Genomic DNA, 22,276 nt, shown 5'->3' on the forward strand with positions numbered 1-22,276 from the left:
ACAAAAAAGATACACTTTTCCTCTCTCATGAAGCTTTCAATCTAGTGATTGGGGAGCCAGACATCAATCAAAGAATCACACAAATAAACATAACAGCCAGATATTAACATGAAGGAGATAAAAGTGCTACCAGTAGACACAATAGGAGGAAATCCCTGAGGGAACCATGAATGAATTGAAAGGAAGAGTCAGCCTAGGAGATAAAAGGTAGGGGGGGGTCTCTGGCTGACAAAGAAAACAGGATAAGCAACATTTCCTTGTAGAACTAAGATAGGAAGGGAGACAAAGCCAGTGTCCCTGGGTCATAGAGGAAAGGGCGGAAGCTGGCTCATCACACTGGAGTGATGGGGTAGCACTAGATCATGCAGGGCTTTGACCATGTTTGGAATTTATCCTAGAGAAATGAAAACACACTTGGAAGTGTTTCTAGGAAAGGAGGCGATGTAACTAGATATCTATTCTGAAATATACATTTAATTGAGAGTGAAAAACAGATCTAGAGGAGAGACAAAACAGGTGCAGGAAAAGCAGGATGCCACTGTGACAATCCAGCATAAGTCCAAAAGAAGATTGGAACACATGGGAATTCTAACATTAGATGCATTCCACCCAAGTATACTCACAGTTACTAATGGGAATGCTATTTCTCCAACAGTTTTGAAGCAAAAAAAAAAAAAAAAAAATCGCTGAAAACTACTCATATAGAGAAATGAATAGATTATTATCCTTCAGGCAATCCTCTGTGAATATTACAAACATTCCCATGAACTATACCTTCAAAATGTCATCTCAGGGAGGGAAGTGGGAGGAGGGTTCAGGATGGGGAACACATGTAAATCCATGGCTGATTCATGTCAGTGTATGGCAGAAACCACTACAATATTGTAAAGTAATTAGCCTCCAACTAATAAAAATAAATGGGGAAAAAAATAAAATAAAATAAAATGTCATCTCATTATTGCTAAGCCCATTCCTTTGAACAGGATCAAGATTTCCCTTAAATATAGAAAGGATATGAATAAATAATATGCTTATCTTCTCTATCACAGCAGCACATAATCTCAATCAGTTAAGCCTTAAATTATCCAGAGAAGACATAATTATCCAATGCATTAATAAATATATCGGTAACATAATAAAGAAACACCTAAATTCAATCAACTGCCCAGTATAAATTTATAGTGTGTATACTAACATTTTACAGAGCATACCACCAAGTCATTAAATTAAAAAACCTAAGCAAAGAAAAGGAGTCCTTAGAGGGAGACTTGTGTTTTTATTTAAATACATTTTCAGGAAATAATAAAAGATTAAAAACAAATAGACTCTACATTCAACTAAAGAACTAAAAAAGGGGAAAACTGAAAAGAATAAGAAGAGCAAAAATAATAAACATGAGGACAGAAATCAAAATAGAGAACAAAAACAATAGAAAATTCAAATAAAGCCTTCTTTAGTCCTGCATTCAAATCTAGGTATGAACAAACAGAAAATGTAAATGATTCCATTTTAGCTGTAATAAGTTAACTTTGTTTCCCCTAAAGGCCAAAATATTACTTAGAACCAGAACACTTAAAAAGCTTGGGGCTATCAGAGTATAATGGATACATGATTTAAACAAATAAAACTATCTTTCAGCAATTTTTAGTCTACACTTTCTATCATCTAATTATTTCACTATTTGCCTATCTTCAATTCCAGCTGTGTTCATAACAAACTAATATTAATTGTGAAGTAGAATAACATCTCAATCCAAATTTGTAGGAAAAAATAAAATTTTTATATCATCAGGTATAATATGATAGTTAACAATTACTGAGCACATACTAGGCTGCCAGGCATGCTGGATCAGTTCACTTCACCTTCATGTTAACTCTCTAAAGTTGACCCTTAACAACATGTGATGTGACCGTCTGCACACAATTTACAGTCAGCCCTCTATATCAGAGGTTCCTTGAAACCTCAAGGTTCACAACTGAAGATTCAACCAACCTAGGTTTGCATAGTAGTCAGTCTTTATTATTGAAAAAAAAGTAAAAATGTACCCACACAGTTCAAACCAGGTTTGTTTAAGGTTCAATTGTAACTATTATTACCCCCACATGAAGAAAGGAGACAAAGAGCTTAACTAACTCTGTTAATATTAAGTTGGCCAAAAGGTTTGTTCGGTTTTTTAGGTATGATGGCTCTAGTAATGCTGAGTTGTCATTAACTTCATTAGAAACAATTTCCTTGGACTGCATTGTGACAGCTGACATATCAGCATGCATTAAAAAAAATCAACACCGGTGAATTTTTGTGTAGCCACTTTAATATAGAAGAAAAAAAGCAGCATTTTGGCATACTATGCTTTATTATTTTAAGAAAAGTAAAAATGCAAGTGAAACACAAAAAAAGGATTTATGCAGTGAATGGAGAAGGTGCTGTGATTCAGCGAACATGCCAAAAGTGGTTTACTAAGTTTCGTGCTGGAGATTTCTTGCTGGACAATGTTTCATGGTCAGGCAGACCAGGTGAAGTTGATGATGATCAAATCAAGACATTAACTGAGAACAATCAACATTATACCATGCAGAAGATAAATTTACATACCGAAAACATCCAAATCAAGTACTGAAAACAATTTGTGCCAGCTAGGTTATGCTAATCACTTTGATATTTGAGTTTCACATAAGTTAAGCAAAAAAACACCATTTTGACTATATTTCTATTTGTGATTCTCTGCTTAAACATAATGAAAACATTCCATTTTTAAAACAAATTGTGATGGGCAATGACAAGTGGATACTGTACAAAAATATGGAACAGAAGAGATCATGGGGCAAGCAAAATAAACTACTACAACCACATCAAAGGCCAGTCTTCATTCAAAGATGATGATGGTGTATATATGGTAGGATTGGGAGCCCTCTATTATGAGCTCCTTCCGGAAAATGAAATAATTAATTCCAAAAAGTACTGCTTCCAATTCGACCAACTGAAAGCCGCATTCGGCATGAAATGTCCAGAATTAGTCAACAGAAAATGCATAATCTTCCATCAGGATACCGCGAGACAACGTTTCTTTGATGACCAGGCAAAAACTGTTAACAGCTTGGCTGGGAAGTTCTGATTCATCAGCCACATTCACCAGACATTGCACCTCGAATTTCCATTTATTTTTGTCTTTACAAAATTCTCTTAATGGAAAAAATTTACCCTGACTATAAAAGGCACCTGGAACAGTTCTTTCCTCAAGAAATTAAAAACTTTTGGGAAGACGGAATTCTGAAGTCACCTGAAAAATGACAAGGACTCCCAAGTGGCACAGTGGTAAAGAATATGCCGGCCAACCCACAAGATGCAAGAGACGTAGGTTTGATCCCTGGGTTGGGAAGATTCTCTGGAGTTGGAAGTGACAACCCACTCCAGTATTCTTGCCTGGAAAATTCCATGGACAGAAGAGCCTGGAGGGCGATGGTCCACAGGGTTGCAGAGAGTTGGACACGACTGAGTGACTAAGCACTGCACAGCGCAGCGGAAAAAAACAGTGAATATGTTGTACAATAAAGTTCTTGGTGAAAATGAAAAATGTGTTTTTTATTTTACTTAAAAACTGAAGGAGCTTTTTGGCCAGCCCAACAGATGACAGAACTAGAATCCAGTCTAAGCCATCTGTTTCCCAGATAATATACCAGTTAATATCTTTCTTAACTTTGTTGTGCTAATAGCTACAAATAGTGCATAGCATATGAAGGTGTTTACTGTAAAATTCTTTCAACATTTTTGTATGTTTGAAATTTTTCATACTAAATTTTAGGAAAAAGAAACTTCATCAACACATGATTTAGGTGGTGTTTTAAGATATGATACAGAGAGACTACTGAGGTCCAGAGGTTGCATTTCTGACATATAAAAGCAAATGTGCTATATTCCAATAAAAATTAACTAAAAAACCAGTAAACATGAGTTACTTCAATTCCACAGGCGTTATTTAACATTTGTCAGGAAACAGAGCCACCATGCTATACCAGTTGGAGTGACAGAACAGAGCTTGGAGTTATGAGATGCTATAGGGTTTTCTTTTTATTGAATATTATGTTTTTAAGTGCTCTAAAGGTAACAGTAAAAAACAAATTATTGAAAAGATTTTTAAAAAGAGGTAAAAAGACTTGATCAAATCATAAGTGCTGGAAAATGGTCTCCCTATTTCATTTCAGGGTCCTCAGCAAGTTGTTAAAAGGGGTGCAGTTCAGGTAACAGCCTACTAAGTGAAATCCTCTACATCAAAGTCAGAAGAGGGGAAGAAAAGAGAGAGATGCTGGAAAAAAAGAAAACTGCTATGTTATTACCAAGGTTACACATTCAATTGCACCAACACCCAGAAATGAACACAAAATACTTAAAGTAGTTGGCTTTGACCCAAACCAAAATCAAATAAACAAAAACTCCTCTTATTTAACGAGGACCCAGGACTCTGGCAAAGAGAGATCACTTGAGCCCGGAAATTAAATTAGGAGTGTTAAACAAGAAAAATAACCAACAACAGACTTCTTAAAAGGACAATTGAATGCTTTAAATCTGTGGCATGTTAAAAACCAAATACTTAAACAAACAAACAAACAAACAATCATAGTAGTGGAGAAGAAAAGCTCTAGAGCCAGAAGGATGTGGGTTCAAATTCTGCCTCTCAGTTTATACACTAGGTATATGAATTTGAACAAATTATCTCAACCCCTAATATTCGTTTCCTCATCATTGACTCAATGGACCTGAGTTTGAGCAAACTCCGAGAGACAGTGAAGGACAAGGAAGCCTAGCATGCTGCAATCCATGGGGTCACAAAGAATCAGACACCAATGAGTGACTGAACATCATCTACAAACGGATTCATCAATTTACCACCAGAGTTAAGGATTAAGTGAGATAAAGTTAGGTAATGACTTACCATTGTACCTTTTAGACAGCCCTCAACACAAGTTCCATTTCTTCTGTGATCTACTTGAAATACAGGCATGTGAATAAAACGGGTATGCTAGACTACAGGTACTTCCACACAAACTGGGAAGGGTTATAAATCCCTGGAGCATGGATCCTAAGAGGACATTTCTTTTATTTTCCTTCAGAGAATAACAATGAAACACTATTCGAAACAAGCAAAAGGGGAAAGGAATCTCAGATAGACCAAGTTTGAAGTCTGTTCCTGAGGGTATTTCTGTAATACTTATCGTATCGTTAAGCAATAGGCAGCAACAACAGTCTGTGTGAAAGCTTCCGTATTTCCAAAGTCACCTGAATTCAACAAGATACAAGATGGAGTAGAATACCTAGTATTCAAAGAGATAATGACGAAAATACATGTTCATGCTAAGCAACCAAAAAACGGTTAAATCATTAACAGTCTGAGTCAGACAGGAAGGCATGCCATATATTCTTTTAAGAGTTTCGTCAAAAAAAAAAGGGGGGGTTCCTTCAAAAAAATTCAAATTTGGTTTTCTATCAAATCTTTATTAATCCTTAATTCCCTGCCCACATCCAATGCCAGCCAGAAGAGTTTCTGCAGTGTATCAATTTATGCAATTAAAATTTTTAACCCATCCTTAAACTTGTATAACTAATATCCTGAGACAAAAACACACCATTCCTCAAACATCCTTTATGCCATGAGCAGAGACTATTACATCATTAAAACTGAATTAGCTTACCATAGTTTTTTTTGAGACTGCATTTTTTTAATTCCCTCTTTTTTTTGGCCTTGTCTCGCAACTTCCAGTATCTCAGTTCCCCAACCAGGAATTGAACCTAGGCCACAACAGTGAAAGCCTAGAATCCTAACCACTAGGCCTCTCTCTAAAATTTCTTTCTATATTTCATATCCTATCTTGGCTACTTCACTAAGCTAAAATTCACTTACTTTCATTCCCTTTTAGTTTATCCTTTCTCTAATGTAGATCAGAGAAGCTATAGATTCAACAGAAACAAATCTCAGCAAATAAAATACCCTTAGAATTGGAGCGCCAGAAAACAATTTTCTCAGCATCATGTCAAAACAAAAAATTGAAGAAATTTGGATGAATCTGTAAGATGAGCTAGGTAAAACTGCCTATGACCCAATAATATCCAAAAAGGGTACCTGGTATGTAACTGTCCAATATCCCAAATTGATTGATAACCAGATTAACTATAGTATGACGTACCAAGGCTCTGGGATTTGGTGAGTGTGGTGGGATCAGACTTTTTTTAAACCCAAAATTAGGCTTTGCCTGAAGTATTTTTTCTTCTCTCTCCTTGCTCTTCTTTGGAACTCTGCATTTAAATGGGTATATCTTTCATTTTCTCCTTTGCCTTTCACTTCTCTTCTTTTCATAGCTGTTTGTAAGGCCTCCTCAGACAATCATTTTGCCTTTTTGCATTTCTTGGGCATGGTCTTGATCAATGCCTCCTGTACAATGTCACGAACCTTCATCCACAGTTCTTCAGGCACTCTATCAGATCTAATCCCTTGAATCTACTTGTCACTTACACTGTATAGGCATAAGGGATTTGATTTAGGTCATCCCTGAATGGAGTAGTGGTTTTCCCTAATTTATTCAATTTAAGTCTGAATTTGGCAATAAGGAGTTCATGATCTGAGCCACCATCAGGTCCAAGTCTTGTTTTTGCTGACTGTATAGAGCTTCTCCAGTGCTCAATGAGGAAAGCCTTCCTCAGTGATCAATGCAAAGAAATAGAGGAAAATAATAGAATGGGAAAGACTAGAGATCTCTTCAAAAGAAAATTACCAAGGGAAATTTCATGCAAAGATGGGCACAATAAAGGACACAAATTGTACAGACCTAACAGAAGATATTAAGAAGAGGTGGCAAGAATACACAGAAGAATTATACAAAAAAAAGATCTTCAAGAACCAGATAATCAAGATGGTGAGATCACTCACCTAGAGCCAGACATCCTGGAGTGTGAAGTCAAGTAGGCCTTAGGAAGCATCACAACGAACAAAGCTAGTGGAGGTGATGGAATTCCAGTTCAGCTTTTCCAAATCCTAAAAGATGATGCTGTGAAAGTGCTGCACTCAATATGTCAGCAAATTTGGAAAACTCAGTAGTGGCCACAGGACTGGAAAGGTCAGTTTTCATTCCAATCCCAAAGAATTCTCAAACTACCACACCACTGCACTCATCTCACATGCTAGCAAAGTAATGCTCAAAATTCTTCAAGCCAGGCTTCAACAGTACATGAACCATTAACTTCCAGATGTTCAAGCTGGATTTAGAAAAGGCAAAGGAACCAGAGATCAAACTGCCAACATCCGTTGGATCATTGAAAAAGCTAGAGTTCCAGAAAAACATCTACTTCTGCTTTATTGACTTTGCCAAAGCCTTTGACTGTGTGGATCACAACAAACTGGAAAATTCTTAAAGAGATGGGAATACCGGACCACCTGACCCTCCTTCTGAGAAATCTGCATGCAGGTCAAGAAGCAACAGTTAGAACTGGACATGGAACAGACTGGTTCCAAACTGGGAAAGGAGTACGTCAAGGCTGTATATTGTCACCCTGCTTATTTAACTTATATGCAGAGTACATCACAAGAAATGCTGGGCTGGATGAAACACAAGCTGGAATCAAGATTGCTGGGAGAAATATCAATAACCTCAGATATGCAGATGACACCACCCTGATGGCAGAAAGCGAAGAACTCAAGAGCCTCTTGATGAAAGTTTCTGAAAGAGGAGAGTGAAAAAGTTGGCTTAAAACTCAATATTCAGAAAACTAAGATCATGGCATCTGGTCCCATCACTTCATGGCAAACAGATGGGGAAACAATGGAAATAGTGACAGACTTTATTTTGAGGGGCTCCAAAATCACTGCAGATGGTGACTGCAGCCATGCAATTAAAAGACACTTGCTCCTTGGAAGAAAAGTTATGACCAACCTAGACAGCTTATTAAAAAGCACAGACAAAAAAAATAAAAAATAAAAAGCAGAGACATTACTTTGCCAACAAAGGTCCATCTAGTCAAAGCTATGGTTTTTCTAGTAGTCATGTATGGATGTGAGAGTTGGACTATAAAGAAAGCTAAGTGCCAAAGAAATGATGCTTTTAAACTGTGGTGTTGGAGAAGACTCTTGGGGTCCCTTGGACAGCAAGGAGCTCCAACCAGTCCATCCTAAAGGAAATCAGTCCTGAATATTCATTGGAAGGACTGATGTTGAAGCTGAAACTCCAATACTTTGGCCACCTGATGAAATGAACTGACTCATTTGAAAAGACCCTGATGCTGGGAAAGATTGAAGGCGGGAGGAGAAGGGGATGACACAGGATGAGATGGTTGCATGGTCATCACCGACTCAATGGATGAGTTTGAGTAAACTCCAAGAGTTGGTGATGGACAAGTAGGCCTGGCGTGCTGCATGCAGTCCATGGGGTCGCAAAGAAACACAACTGAATAACTGAAGTATTTTTTAGCTAAAGCACATTGCTCCATTCTGCCCGTGGCCTGCTTCAAGTCAGTTCTCACACCCATGAATATGACATGATCAGGGATTATGTGATCATTAGTTTAATGTACTAACATACAAGGTCATATACAAATATTAAAAGGCCATGTCAATTGAATTTACTCTTAATATCTGAATATTCATTTTTCAAGGTAAGAAGGTGTTTTAGGTATAGTTTATAATGAGAATCTCCTTGTGTGCTTTATCCACTGACATTTTATCAATTAGATAAAGTACAAATGTACATTAATGCAAAAGGAAAATGTCACAATTAATGATGATTATAAAACCCATTTTATGTACAAAAGAAATTAATTTTCAAAGTCAAATAGAAAAAAATAGAATATTGTAAGAGTGAGTCAGCTGTTGACTTTAGGAAAAATATTACATCTTTTTGAACTGACAATTATAAAAATTTAAATGAAAACTGCAGAGTAGAACAAAATGGACTTCCCTTGTGGCTCAGAAGGCAAAGAATCTGCCTACATTGCGTGAAACCCAGGTTCGCTCCCTGGATCAGGAAGATCCCCTGGAGAAGCGCAAGGCTACTTACTACAGTAGTCTTGCCTAGAGAATTCCACAGACAGAGGAGCTTGGCAGGCTACAGTTCATGTGATGCAAAGAGTTGGACATGACTGAGCAACTAACACTTTCACTTCCTTTCACTATATCAAAATTCTAACTTTGTTCAATTATTCAACATAGTAATATCCATAACATTCAACAGAATGACTTCTAAGCACTGTGTTTTTTAATTATTTAATTCCATAAATCTTTCAATAAAAATATCCCATTTGGGGATTCATATTTGTTGTGGATGAAACAAAAACAGGATGTTAACTTTGCTACCTCATAATTTCATGAGGAGAAAAACCTCCAGTTATATGCAACATAATCAATCATGTTTGCCCCAGTTAAATATATATATATATAAGGAAATATTAGAGAAAAATAAAGCTCCCTCAACTATATTGTATTCCACTAATCTCAGTTGAAAATGATCCTCTATTCACTATCGCGTGCATTACAATAGCAGTCACAGGAGCAACCTAACAACAGGCAGTGCTGAAAATGATTGTTAGTGTACTCTCGTGTCCTATTTTAAAAGAGAGATCACCAAAATTTCTAATAACAAATTATAATAATTTAAGGGACAATATTTCAGACTTATCCACATATTCCTAAAGTTTAATCTATGGCTTCCGCCCTGCCACTGCCAAGTCGCTTCAGTCATTTCTGACTCTGTGCGACCCCATAGATGGCAACCCACCAGGCTCCCCCATTCTGGGATTCTCCAGGCAAGAACACTGGAGTGGGCCGACATTTCCTTCTCCAATGCATGAAAGTGAAAAGTGAAAGTGAAGCCGCTCAGTTGTGTCAGACTCTTAGCGACCCCATGGACTGCAGCCTACCAGGCTCCTCCATCCATGGGATTTTCTAGGCAAGAGTACTGGAGTGGGTGCCATTGCCTTCTCCAGGCTTCAGCCCTAGCTTTAGTCAGATACTGGTTTTCGCACTTGAACATTGAGCAACAGAAAAAATAAATAATGTGTGTATGTGCATTTATTACTGTCAAATATGTAGGTATTTCTAACTTACATGCATTATTCTACTTCTTTTTCATTTGCTTGCACAAAACATAATTTTAAAACAGATTCCCAAGTACTCCAGGAATACCGAAGTCAACCCGCAACTTCCTTTATAGGCCATGGAGGTTATAAAGAACTTAACCCCAGACACAAGCACCAGCAATCTACCATTTTACTGTTAGCTGCCAGTATCCAAGCAAAGAGGTGCTGGTTCTTCTGACCTCTTACAAATCTTCAATTAATTCCCAAATCTTTAATTAATTCCCTTAACAGTTTGAAACTTGTGTCTTCTAAAGTTAAAAATGTATAAGTTAGTTCATTTAACTGATTTCATAATCTCTTTAAAAATAAGGTGAAAAAACAGTATTCTAACTCCATTTTTAAAACGTAGAAAAACCTTAGTTAAGGAAGATGAATTTATAATGAACTCAGGTGAAAATTATCCATGATCAACTAATACCTCAAAACAAAAACCCTTTGAAGTGTCCCAAACCCAAGCCGGCATCTGATATTAGATTCCTATCTTTATAAGAAGATGGAGGCAACACAAAGAGCAGTGAACCGAAAGCTCTGAGACACAGGTCGTGCCTCTCATGCAGCTGCTCACTCACCGTGGCCAAGTTCTGTATCCTCTACATCTGTCTCCTAAATTATAAAATGAAGACATTAATACTCGTTCTGTCTATACAGTCCAAATGAATGTTCATTATGAACAGCAATATAAGATTGAGTATCATGAGTCCTAAATCTAAGTTTTTTATTTCTGTAACACTTTCATAAACAGATTGTTATTTTTATGTAGGTTTATATTTTTAATGACTAACTTGGGACTCCTTTTGCCTAATAGCTAACTGGCATTCTTTTATATATATACATATTTTCTCGTGATGAAGATGTCTACTCAACCACAAAAGTGCAGGCTCTGGAGTCAGATTATTTGAGCTCCCAGTGATTTACTCTGCTTATCTGGGATATTTACCAATCTCTTGTTATCTGTTTCCTCATTTGTAAAAAGAGGGACTACTCCTCAAGGTTGTTGTGAAGATTAAATTCATGAAAAGCACACAGAACAGAAGCTGTCACACAGTAAGCACCAAATAAATGCTAGCCACTGTTAATATTTTTGAGCATGAATTAACATCCCCACATCTAATGTGCTCTGAGACTCATCAATTTCTGAATCTGAAAACCTATAGCTGGGCCACAGTGTTATGCTCCCCCTCCAGGGGGCATCTGTGCACAAAAAAATATTCTGGCAGCCCCAGACTGAAGGACTGACCTGGCAAATTCAAAGGCACCCAACCACCTCTTAGGTTTTGTGGTGGTTAGATTGCCACTCTTTTCTGGTGAACATTTCACTGTATAACAAGAGGTCGCAAACTCAGATCTCTTAAGCGGCCAGGCAGCTTACCAACTGAGGAAAGCAGACCTCGTGTGCTGAGTACGAGTGATACGACTATGCAGGGTGGAGAACAAGAGTCAAGCCTAACAAAATTTATCTCCAGTTCTGTCAACTCTTAAAAAATATCTCATGAATGTTGCCTTTTATCTGCTTTCTCATTGCCAATGATTTTGATCAGGTCTTCATTGCCCAATTCATGAATTTCCACATTTTCATAGTAGCTTTGCCTTCTTTCTTCTTTCATGCTACACATCCATCCATCAGCAAATCCTATTGGTTCTACCTCCAAACCATACCAAAATCCAACCGTTTTCACCTCCCTGGCATCACTGCAGCATTTTTTTTTTTTAAAGGTAGCACCACAGTGCTACCCTGTCCCTCTCTGCTCAAATCCTCTAGTGACCCCCAAACTACTTAGAGGGATGTCTAAGTTTCTTACAATGGTTTACAAGGCCCCACACAACTGCCCTTTCTGCCCATCTAGCTTCGTCTCTTATTACCCATGCTCAAGGGCTTCCCTGGTGGCTCAGTGGTAAAGAATCTGACTGCAAGGCAGGAGACCCAGGTTCGATCCCTGGGTCAAGAAGATCCCCTGGAGGAGGGCATAGCAACTCATTCCAGTATTCTTGCCTGAAGAATCCCATGGACAGAGGAGCCTGGTGGGCTACAGTCCAAGGGGTTGCAAAGAGCTGGACACAACCAATTCAGCACGCATGCATGACTCTTGCTCAAAATTTCTCTAGCCACAATGCTCCCTTGATTTTTCCTTAATTACATGAAGCTCATTCCTGGCTCCAAACTCTGTTCCCTTCATCGGAGGGGTTCTTCCCCGAGATGTACTACACTTGGATTGCTTTGAGGGCTCTGCTCAAGTGCTTCTTTTTTATTAAGTGCTTCCCTAAATATTGTATTTAAAATAGAAATATCCTTCCTAAATGCAAAGGATGCCCCATCTCCCTTTCTGCTTATCTAACACATTTGTTTTTCATGTTTAGTGTCTTTTTTTGTCTCCAAAGAAAATGTAAGCTCCACTAGGTAAAGAATTTTTTCTTTACTGCTGCTGTCCAGAATAATACATATTAAATACAGGGTGCTTAATATTTAATAAGAATGATTGAGAGCTACCTAACTTCTCCTTCTACTGATCTCCCCTTCCATACTTTCTTCTATCCCCCAGGTATCGTATCATCTGATCATTTTCCTGCTTACAAAGCTTTGATGAGATCTTTACATCCTTGATGATCTGACTCCTAATTGTTTCATCCTTTTCCTCACTCCCCAAAGTATGTTGTACACATTTCACATACTAACACTTTTACCACCCCAACCCTACCATGCCATTTCATTTCTGCAAGCTTCTCTTATATTTCTGCCTCCGCTTAGCCAAACTTTTACTCATCCTCCAGACCCAGGTATTTCATACCTCCTGAAGCCCCATCTATGCCACCACTGCACTCAGTCTATACCTCCATTCTGGTGCTAAAAACAACTACATATTTATCAATCTGTTTCTCCTACTAGATTATAAGATCCTGAAGAGCAAGATCAGTGATATTATATTCAGATTTTTTCCCACCAATGCTTAACACTATATTTGGCATAGAAGTCTTTTCAACAAAAATTTAATGAACAAAATTTAAAAGTGAATTAAACAATTCATGAGGGGCTAGAAGAAAAATGTCTTCATAAAAGTCAAAGTGCTTTCCAACATCAAACCTGAATATGATGTATACCTTGAGTGCTTTACATTTGCTAAAGAAAAACTCACTTTGACAGTTTTGATGGTAAATTAGTAGATTCGGGAATCAAAAATAATAATAGTGTTTCAGTTTTGCAAGATGAAGAGTTCTGGAAATTGGCTGTACCACAATGTGAATATACTTAACACTACTGAACAGTACACTTAAAAATGGTTAAGATGGTAAGTTTTATGTTGTATTTTTAACACAATTAAAAATAAACAGAAGAGAGAGAAGGAATTGGATGGAGGCAGGTATAAGATAAATAAGTACTAAGGCTGTTATGTAGGAAATGGCAACTCACTACAGTATTCCTGCCTGGGAAACCCCAGCGGGGCCTGACAGGCCACAGTCCATGGGGTCATAACGAGTCAGGTATGACTGAACGACTGAGCATCCAGGCACACGCACAGGGATGTAATGTACAATAAATGTAATTAATACTGTTGTATGTTATATAGGAAAGTTAAGGGTAAACTCTAAGAGTAAACTCAGAAGGAAAAGAACACTTTTTTCTATTTCTTTAACTTTGTATTTATATAATGGATGGTCACTGAACTTACAGCCATAATAACTTCATCATGTATATACAATCAAATCATTATGCTGTGCTGCTTAAACTTATAGTGCTGTATGTCAATCACACTCAATAAAACTGGAAGAATATATAAATTAATTAATTGCCTGCTGAGGGGAGACATTTACTCCAGTAAACATATTTGCAAACCAGATGATGTGTATGGCATCAAAGTGAATTCCAATGTAACAAAGTGAAGTCGCTCAGTCGTGTCCAACTCTTTGGGACCCCATGGACTGTAGCCCACCAGGCTCCTCCCTCCATGGAATTCTCCAGGCAAGAATACTGGAGTGGGTTGCCATTTCCTTCTCCAGAATGTAAGAAAAGGCATCTACAATTTTTTTTAATTAAAATTACTGACAAAGTAGAAGGGAGTTTGGAAGTAATTCAGTTCAACCACCTTATTTCACAAACAAGAAAAATAATCATGGAAAAGAAAAGAGCATTAACCAAGCTAGAGAAAAACTAGGGTCAAAACCAAGGTTTTATTCAGAATACAGGGCTATCTTAAATATACCACATTACAATCCCAAACAATTCAAGAACTAAAGGCTAGAATTTATTGGATTAACTCCCCATGCTTAACTTAATGAAAAGTTAAAAATAACATTGCAGGTAGGAGTTTATAGTCCTGAATTCTCACCAGGTCTCTATCTGTGGGATCTCAGACAAATCACTGAGCATTGCAATACTGTATTACCTCATGGGATTAATGTGAGAATCAAAGGAAAGCCCAGTTACAAAAGAAAAGTGTAACCATCTTCACCCTCATCCCTTCACACTCTCTGATGTCAGGTTTCAATCTCTATGTGAGGGAGGGAAAGGAACAGTTAATATAAACTAGTACAGTTCTGACTAGCTGGAGTTTTGCTATTTTGGGTTTACCTGAGGAGGAAGGAAGGAAGGGAGAGAATGGGAAGGTGGGAAGGTTGTTCCTAATGGGCAAAGAATAACCCCCTTCCAAAGGAAAATACTGGGAATCCCTGGTGGCCCAGCAGTGAAGAAATCTGCCTGCAATGCAGGAGATGCAGGTTGGGTCCCCGAGTCAGGAAGATCCCCTGGAGCAGGAAATGGCAACCCAGTCTTCTTGTCCGGAGAACCCATGGACAGAGGAGCCTGGCGGCCTACAGTTCATGGGGTCGCAGTCAGACACAACCCAGCACGAGAACAAAGGAAAGTATTACCCATACCTCCTATCAACTAAAGACTCTCAGATGCACAAGCTTTCATACAATTCATGTTAAAATTATCTTTTTTCCCAGTGTAGGGCCTATAAAACTTTTTACCTTTAGCATATTTCAAAAAATTACGTAAGTTACTTGGGTGTGTATTTTATCTTTCCTTTTCAACTGCAGATTTGTCAGCAGGGACTCACAGTATTAAGCCTTTAAGAGTTATTTCTGAGTAGTTTTGATTAGGACAACATTCAGCTGAAATATAAAGATAGGCACCTGGAGCTGTGATTAGAAGAACTGGACAAAAGGGAAGACCTGAATGCAAAGAGAGACAAGAACTTTATCTCCCTTTGTCTTGCCCAACTCCTTCTCAACCTCTATGATTTAATTCTAAGCAGACGTCCTCTACTAACAGTCTACAGAGCCACAAGTTTATTTATAGGTATTTTTATATTCATAACACTTTATAAAAATACAATGTTTTCACTTCAGGAATGAAATTATTTAAAGGAAAGTACAAATGGGTATTTTTTAGTAAGTTAACTCACTGGGCAAATAAATTTTATGTAAAATGTTTACTATATAAAACAATTTTTTAAAAGAAAAAAATTGCACATTCTGTGAATTTCCACTTACATGTAGAATCTCATGTTAACTATCATAGTAATATTTTAATTTGTATAATTATAGCAATTGAAAATAAAAATCACAGATTTAACATTTTTCCTGCACTCACACAATATACACCTTAATTTTCAAAATATCAGAAAAAGAACATCCCTGAGACAAAAGCCAAGCTCCAAATACCAGAATTCATATATCTTTTCCAAACTAACTCACGGAAATTTTTACTACAGTATAAAGTAACTATAACATGGAAACAGAGAATATTTGGGGATTCCACAGATTAGTCCATTTTTTCCACAAATTTCTTAAGTACTACCCAGGGAGCTTATAAAAACTGCAGATTACCACAATCCTTCCCTAGAGATTCTGATTCAGTTGCTCTGGACAGGACAAAAATTTTTATTTCTCAAAGTGATTCTGAAGATTAGCTAAGATTTATATTGATCTCATAGACTGGTTTTCAATTTGGTACATACTATACCTACCTGAGGAGCTTTAAGAAGCTCAGACCAATGGAAATGACTTCAATACTTTTTAAAAAACTCCCCAGAGATGGATGAGAACCTCTAACTCCTCTGCACAATTAAGAAACTAAGCTTGCTCAAGTTCACAAAGCTAATGATAGCGAAGTTGGGAGTTAGAACCATTTCTCCCGATTGCTAGATCACTTTGTTTTCAGATAGTTATTCTCATACAGGTTGACCAAAACAGGTGTGAAAAAGAAAAATCTATCTTCTCACCTCAGAAAAATACTGTCACTTAACAAATGGATAAATTAAAACTGAGCTAATCTTACTGCTTCAGAAATCACCAGAAAATATTTTCTTAATCCTAATATAAAGCAATAAAAAAAAAAGACAACACTACTGCTTATTCTTTAGTTCCTACTACTAATCTGGTTACATATATCTTACAAAGAACTGTTTAAAATTTAATTTTTAACTTCTGATTCACTAATTTATTTTTTTGATTTGTATTTTAAAACAAATTATTTTTAAATTCTGGCATCACAGGCCCTTACTAGCAAATTAAATCAAGATCTGTAAATTTGGCAACACGATTTCTTCCTTATGTAGAATACATAACTCTACATATTAAAGTTGCTCTGTGAACTAACAGAGAACAGCGTTCCTTCTTCCACACACAAGAATGAATTTTAGGCTGCATTAGCAAAACTCCCATCATCGGTTTGTCCACAGATCCTCGGAGTGGAAAACTTCTCCAAGTATTAGTTAACCCCTTTCAAGAATTTTCTCATTTTAGTAACAGGATAATGGAAAATAATTATGAAAAATGTGTCAAGTGCAAGCTTACCTGCCCATAATTTTTCTAAGAGCATTCTGACTTTCTAAAAATTACGTTTACTTGACTTGCTTTCTGGTGACCTACATTAATTATTATAGCACCAAAACTGTTAAAATAACATTTTTATCCCTCTCAAGGTTGTCAGATGTTTTGATATTTCAAATTTCAGGAATGTTTGTGATTTCTGCTTTTAGGTTTAAAAGTGTTTGGTATACTTTACCAAAAGCAGGTCACATTACTCCACAGGTAAAATTTCAGCAATCTGTATACAGCCTAGAGTACAATGTACACTTTTGATTAATTCATTCGCAAAGGAGTAATTTGCCAGGTTCTGGATCTTTTAAATATTCTAAACAAGAATCAGATGCAATGGATTTTGTTCCAGCAGTTTTAATGAATGAAAGTACACCCTTTCTTTTTTATTAAGTTGGATAGCAACAGAAATTAAAAACCTAACCAAAAGTTAAATACGCTATTTAAAATATGTAAACACCCCCCAAACTGTTCCTTGGAACCAAGAATGGGCCTCTTAAGTCATAGTAAATACTAAAAAAAAAAACAAAATCTCAGATAAATGTTCAAATGATACATAGAATTTAAAAATCGGGCTAGACTGGACGATCCATGGAGCTCGCACAGTAGGAGAAAACTGCTACAAGAGCAGGTTTGCAAAATCTGAACTATTTTGTATTAAACGTCTGAAACTCGCCATGTCCGATTGCGAGAGATAAGCCTGTAACAGATACACGGCTTTAGGGATTGCTTAAAATTTTTCCTAAAAAGAGACAAAAAAAAAAAAAAAAAACACCCACGCATGTTTATTTTCAGGAGCTAGGGTCGAAGTCAAAAGAAATCATCAGTTACTGACAATTCTTGACGGGTCCTCGTTGCGCAGGGAGGCCGGACCCCGCACCGGGTGCCGCCTCCTCCGAGCGCGGGCTGGACCGCAGCCCCGAGCCGCGCGCAGCAGCCGCCCGGCGCCGCCGCCGAGCCCGCCCGGGGGCGGGGGGCTCGCACGTGCGACCGGGGGCGGGGCCGGCCGGGAAGGCCCCCGCGCGGGAAGGCGGGCGCGGCCGGGCCGGCCTCCCCGCGGCCGCGAGCCCGGGCTTTCCGTCCGGGCGCATGTCACGGGAACGGATGGAGCCACACAGAGACGTCTAAGTCATGCAGGAGGCGCGCGGCCCCGGCCCGCTCCCGCCGCCCCAGACCCCTCCTCTCCGCCGACAGAAAGACAGACAAGAAGGGTTCCCGACCTGTCGTGCCCTGCATGTTCAGAGTCTGTCATGTTTGGTCAAGAACGGGGCGGGGCTGGAGGGCAGGTCTGCGAGGCCGGCGGCGGCGGGGCGCGGGGAGAATCCCTGCGCCTCCTGCGGGTACCTGTTCCCGGCCGCCGCCGGGAGGTGACGAAGTGGTAAAAACTCACGGTTACTAGTGAGCGACACAGACACAGACTTTCCAGTCTATTAACAACCACGCCAGAGAGGTGGGGCTCTAACTGCCAACACTGGGCCACGGCCCCGCGCTGCCGGCGCTGCCGCTTTAGTCTCTATCCGCCGCCGGTGGCTGAGGCTTGGGAGCGGGCGGGCGGCGCGCAGCGACGCGGGGATTTGGACAGTGGCCGTAACGGTGATTTCTCCTCACCAACATGGCGGCACCCGAGACAGGCGGCTCGATAAAATGGCGCCTGCCGCAACACCTAGCCCGGGACTAAAGGGCAGGAGAGATTCCTCCGCGTGCCGCGGCCCTTGCCCAGCCCGCTGGGGCCGAGCGCGCCGGCCATTGGAGGACGCGTCCCGTCAATCACCTTCGAGAGCGAACTCTCCCGCTTCCCCAGCGAAGTGGCGGAGGAGGCAGTCTCTTATGGCGGGGCCGGGCGGCGCCTGGAGTAGTCAGGCTGGGGGAGGCGTCCCGGAGGATCCGCTGTCCTTCCGCGCCTCCCGGGCCGTTCCGCGGCGATTCGCGGTTTTCTCTGCGAGACTTCGCCAGCAGAAGACGGGGAGTTACAGACGTACCCTACCAAACGGGCCCCATAAAGCCATTGTCCGCCGTAAGCTAGTAACACGCGGCTGCCGAGTGGTCATTAAAAAAAGAAAAACCTTCCTTGCTTAAGTAATGGAGAAATGTACTTTCTCCTTCAGGGTTGTAATGAATATCTCTTCTGGTACAACAGCAACGATTCCTGGGTCGGGAAGATCCCCTGGAGAGGGCATGGCACCCACTCCAGTGTTCTTGCCTGGAGAACCCCATGGGCAGAGGAGCCTAGCGGGCAAAGAGTCTGACCCGACTGCGCGGCGAACCAGAACACAACCGCAACAACGTTTAATATGCAGAATCAAAAGGAAAGACGAAATTTAAATAAAAAATAATCCTTTTTTGAGGAAAAAAATAGCCTGGCGTGTAGCTTTTTCTGATACTTAATTCTAAATTTACCTCTCCGGTTATTAGTTAATAATGACAGAACAATCGCTAAAAGAATGAAAACCATTACTGTTTCATATGCAAAACACATACGAATGGTTTATAAATAAAACAGCTATCATATTTCTTTACACTTCTGAACGGACAGTTCATTAAATTCTCTAGGCCGGAATACTGGAGTGTGCAGCCTTTCCCTTCAGGGTATCTTCCCGACCCAGAAATCCAACTGGGGTCTCCTGAATTGCAGGGGGATTCTTTACCAATTGAGCTATCAGGGAAGTCCCCATCTTTAGAAAAAGAATTTTTAAATGACCACATTTTGGCTTAGTTAGTGTGCTACTTAGTTTTGAGGGAATGTCCTTGGTTTTCTTACTAAAATGATGGATTGATAGGTCCTCTCAGATATCTGACTTCCTTTGGGTTAAATGTGTTTTGTAATGCACTTAGAAGTAATTGCAATTAGATTTTAAAATTTAAAATGTGAATGTACATATCGAAAAATAAATCACATTTCTTTTTTTCTAAATTGAATGAAGCCATGGACAGGAGTTGTACTGGTGGATTATTCTGCAGGCACTCCCCACCTTTGGATGTGATACGTTTCTAGGAATCTTTCAAAAGCAGATACATTTTGTATGGAGTAACAATAATTAGCATTGGAGAGTTACATTAGAATCCGTTTGAGTGCTCAGCCCCTCAGTCGTGTCTGAATCTTCTGTGACCCCGTGGACTCTAGCCCACCAGGCTCATCTGTCCATGGAATTCTCCAGGCAAGAATACTAGAGTGGGTTGCTATGGCTTCTCCAGAGGATCTTCATCTTTTCCAGGGATTAACCCCTTGTCTCTTGTGTCTCCTGCATTGGCAGGCAACTTCATTACCACTGGCCGGGCTGGAAATCCCTTAGAATCTCTACTTGGTCTCTATTCTAACGTTGTTACTTAGATCTTGTGCTGTGCTGTGCTTAGTCGCTCAGTCATGTCCAATTCTGTGTGACCCCATGAGCTGTAGCCTGCCAGGCTCCTCTGTCCATGGGGTTTCTCCAGGAAGAATACTGGAGTGGGTTGCTATGCCGTCCTCCAGGTGCTCTTCCTGACCCAGGGATGGAACCCAGGTCTCCTGCACTGCAGGTGGATGCTTCGCCATCTTAAACCTTACTGTAGCTAAAGGGAGTGACCATGTGGGTGGTAGGCAGGGTAGGAGGCATGCTCCTTTAAACTATGTGTTTGGAATCTAGAAGTGCTCAGAGGTGTCAGATAAAATATTTAAGTTGAAGGCTAAACCAAACTCAGCTTTCCTTCCTCTTTTTTTAAAAAATTGTTTATTCATCGCTGTGCTGGGTCTTCGTTGCTGCGCAGGCTTTTCTCTAGTCGCGGTGAGTGGGAGCTACTTTCTGACCCCTGTTCCTTTGATTCTCCCACAATATAAGAGTGTCTTTCTCAGGGACCTAAAAGCCATTCATTTGAAATGTAATCATCAGGAAAATAAGCCTCTGCTACCAAGTCTTTGTAGGAAGAGAGGTCTAACCTCCATCATGGCCAGCAGGCAAATACAGCTAGATTAAAAGAATTGACACTGCCCAACCCAATCACTGTAGATGGTGACTGCAGCCATGGAATTAAAAGACACTTGCTCCTTGGAAGAAAAGTTATGACCAACCTAGACAGCATATTAAAAAGCAGAGACATTACTTTGCCAACAAAGGTCCATCTAGTCAAGGGTATGGTTTTTCCAGTAGTCATGTATGGATGTGAGAGTTGGACTATAAAGACAAGTGAGCGCTGAAGAATTGATGCTTTTGAACTGTGGTGTTGGAGAAGACTCTTGAGAGTCCCTTGGACAGCAAGGAGATCCAACCAGTCCATCCTAAAGGCGATTAGTCTGGATGTTCATTGGAAGGACTGATGCTGAAGCTAAAACTCTTAATACTTTGGCCACCTGATATGAAGAGCTGACTTATTTGAAAAGACCCTGATGCTGGGAAAGATTGAGGGCAGGAGGAGAAGGGAATGACAGAGGATGAGATGGTTGGATGGCATCACCGACTCTGTGGACATGAGTTTAAGGAAGCTCCGGGAGTTGGTGATAGATAAGGAGGCCTGGCGTGCTTCAGTCCATGGGGTCTCAAAGAGCTGGGCACAACTGAGCGACCGAACCGAATCCTTTGTAATTTTGCACTTTTGCCTTGCCCCTGCCGCTGCCGCTTAGTTTTGTTTTGTTTTGTTTTAATTTAAAAAAAAAAAAAAAAAAAACAGCTTTCTGGATGGGTAAAGTATATACTATAAAATCCACCCATTCTTAAATGTACAATTAAGTGATTTTCAGTAAATTTACCAAGTTGTGCAGTGATTTCGAGCATTCAGTTTTAGAACATTCCATCAACCCAAGTGCCTATGTACTGTCTTGCCACCCCTGCCCCGAGGCAGACACTACTCTACTTTCTGTCTCTACAGGTTTGCCTTTTCTAAACATTCAATCTAAATTGAATTGTACAATATATGTTTCTTCATCCTACATTCTTCCTTTAACGTGCCCAGTCCCTTCTGCACAAGTTGAAATGGAGCTCATTTCTTTCCTCTCTGGTCAGTAGTTACTGAATAAAATCTGTTTTCACTGCTTTAACTAGTATCTGGCTTTGTTATTTTTTACAATACTGCCCATCACCAATACACACACACACACACACACACACACACACAGACGAAAATGGTAATTGACTTAAAGGGGTCAATATTTTGCCAAATAAAGACTTTAACAAAGCTTATTAGGGTTATTTTGTAAAGGAAAGGATATTTTAACACCAAGAATATGTTTAAGAAAAATTCAGTTTGTCTTTGTTTTGCCCCAGGGCAGTAAGAACAAGCTCTGTAAACCATATTCCCAATTATGGCAAAAATTTCAGTTGTCTAATGTGACCTGGGCTTCCCAAGTGCTCAGTGGTAAAGAATCTGCCTGCCAATACAA

At 39.5% G+C, this 22,276-nt stretch overlaps 1 protein-coding gene across 2 annotated transcripts in view; it reads right to left on the reverse strand.

Annotated features, from left to right (window-relative positions):
- Positions 1 to 18,523, reverse strand: part of ZC3H6 (zinc finger CCCH-type containing 6) — a 65,825-nt gene extending 47,302 nt beyond the window's left edge. Inside the window, exon 1 of one of the 2 annotated variants that reach the window (XM_070473933.1) lies at positions 18,150 to 18,523. In XM_070473933.1, coding sequence (XP_070330034.1) covers positions 18,150 to 18,181 — 32 coding nt within the window. In that variant the 5' untranslated portion in view covers positions 18,182 to 18,523. The remainder of the gene's footprint in view (positions 1 to 18,149) is intronic. The other variant, XM_070473927.1, reaches the window with a different exon arrangement.
- Between the last annotated feature and the right edge of the window lie 3,753 nt (positions 18,524 to 22,276).

The sequence above is a fragment of the Odocoileus virginianus genome, chromosome 2 (assembly GCF_023699985.2).
Source record: "Odocoileus virginianus isolate 20LAN1187 ecotype Illinois chromosome 2, Ovbor_1.2, whole genome shotgun sequence".
Lineage (NCBI taxonomy): Eukaryota > Metazoa > Chordata > Mammalia > Artiodactyla > Cervidae > Odocoileus > Odocoileus virginianus.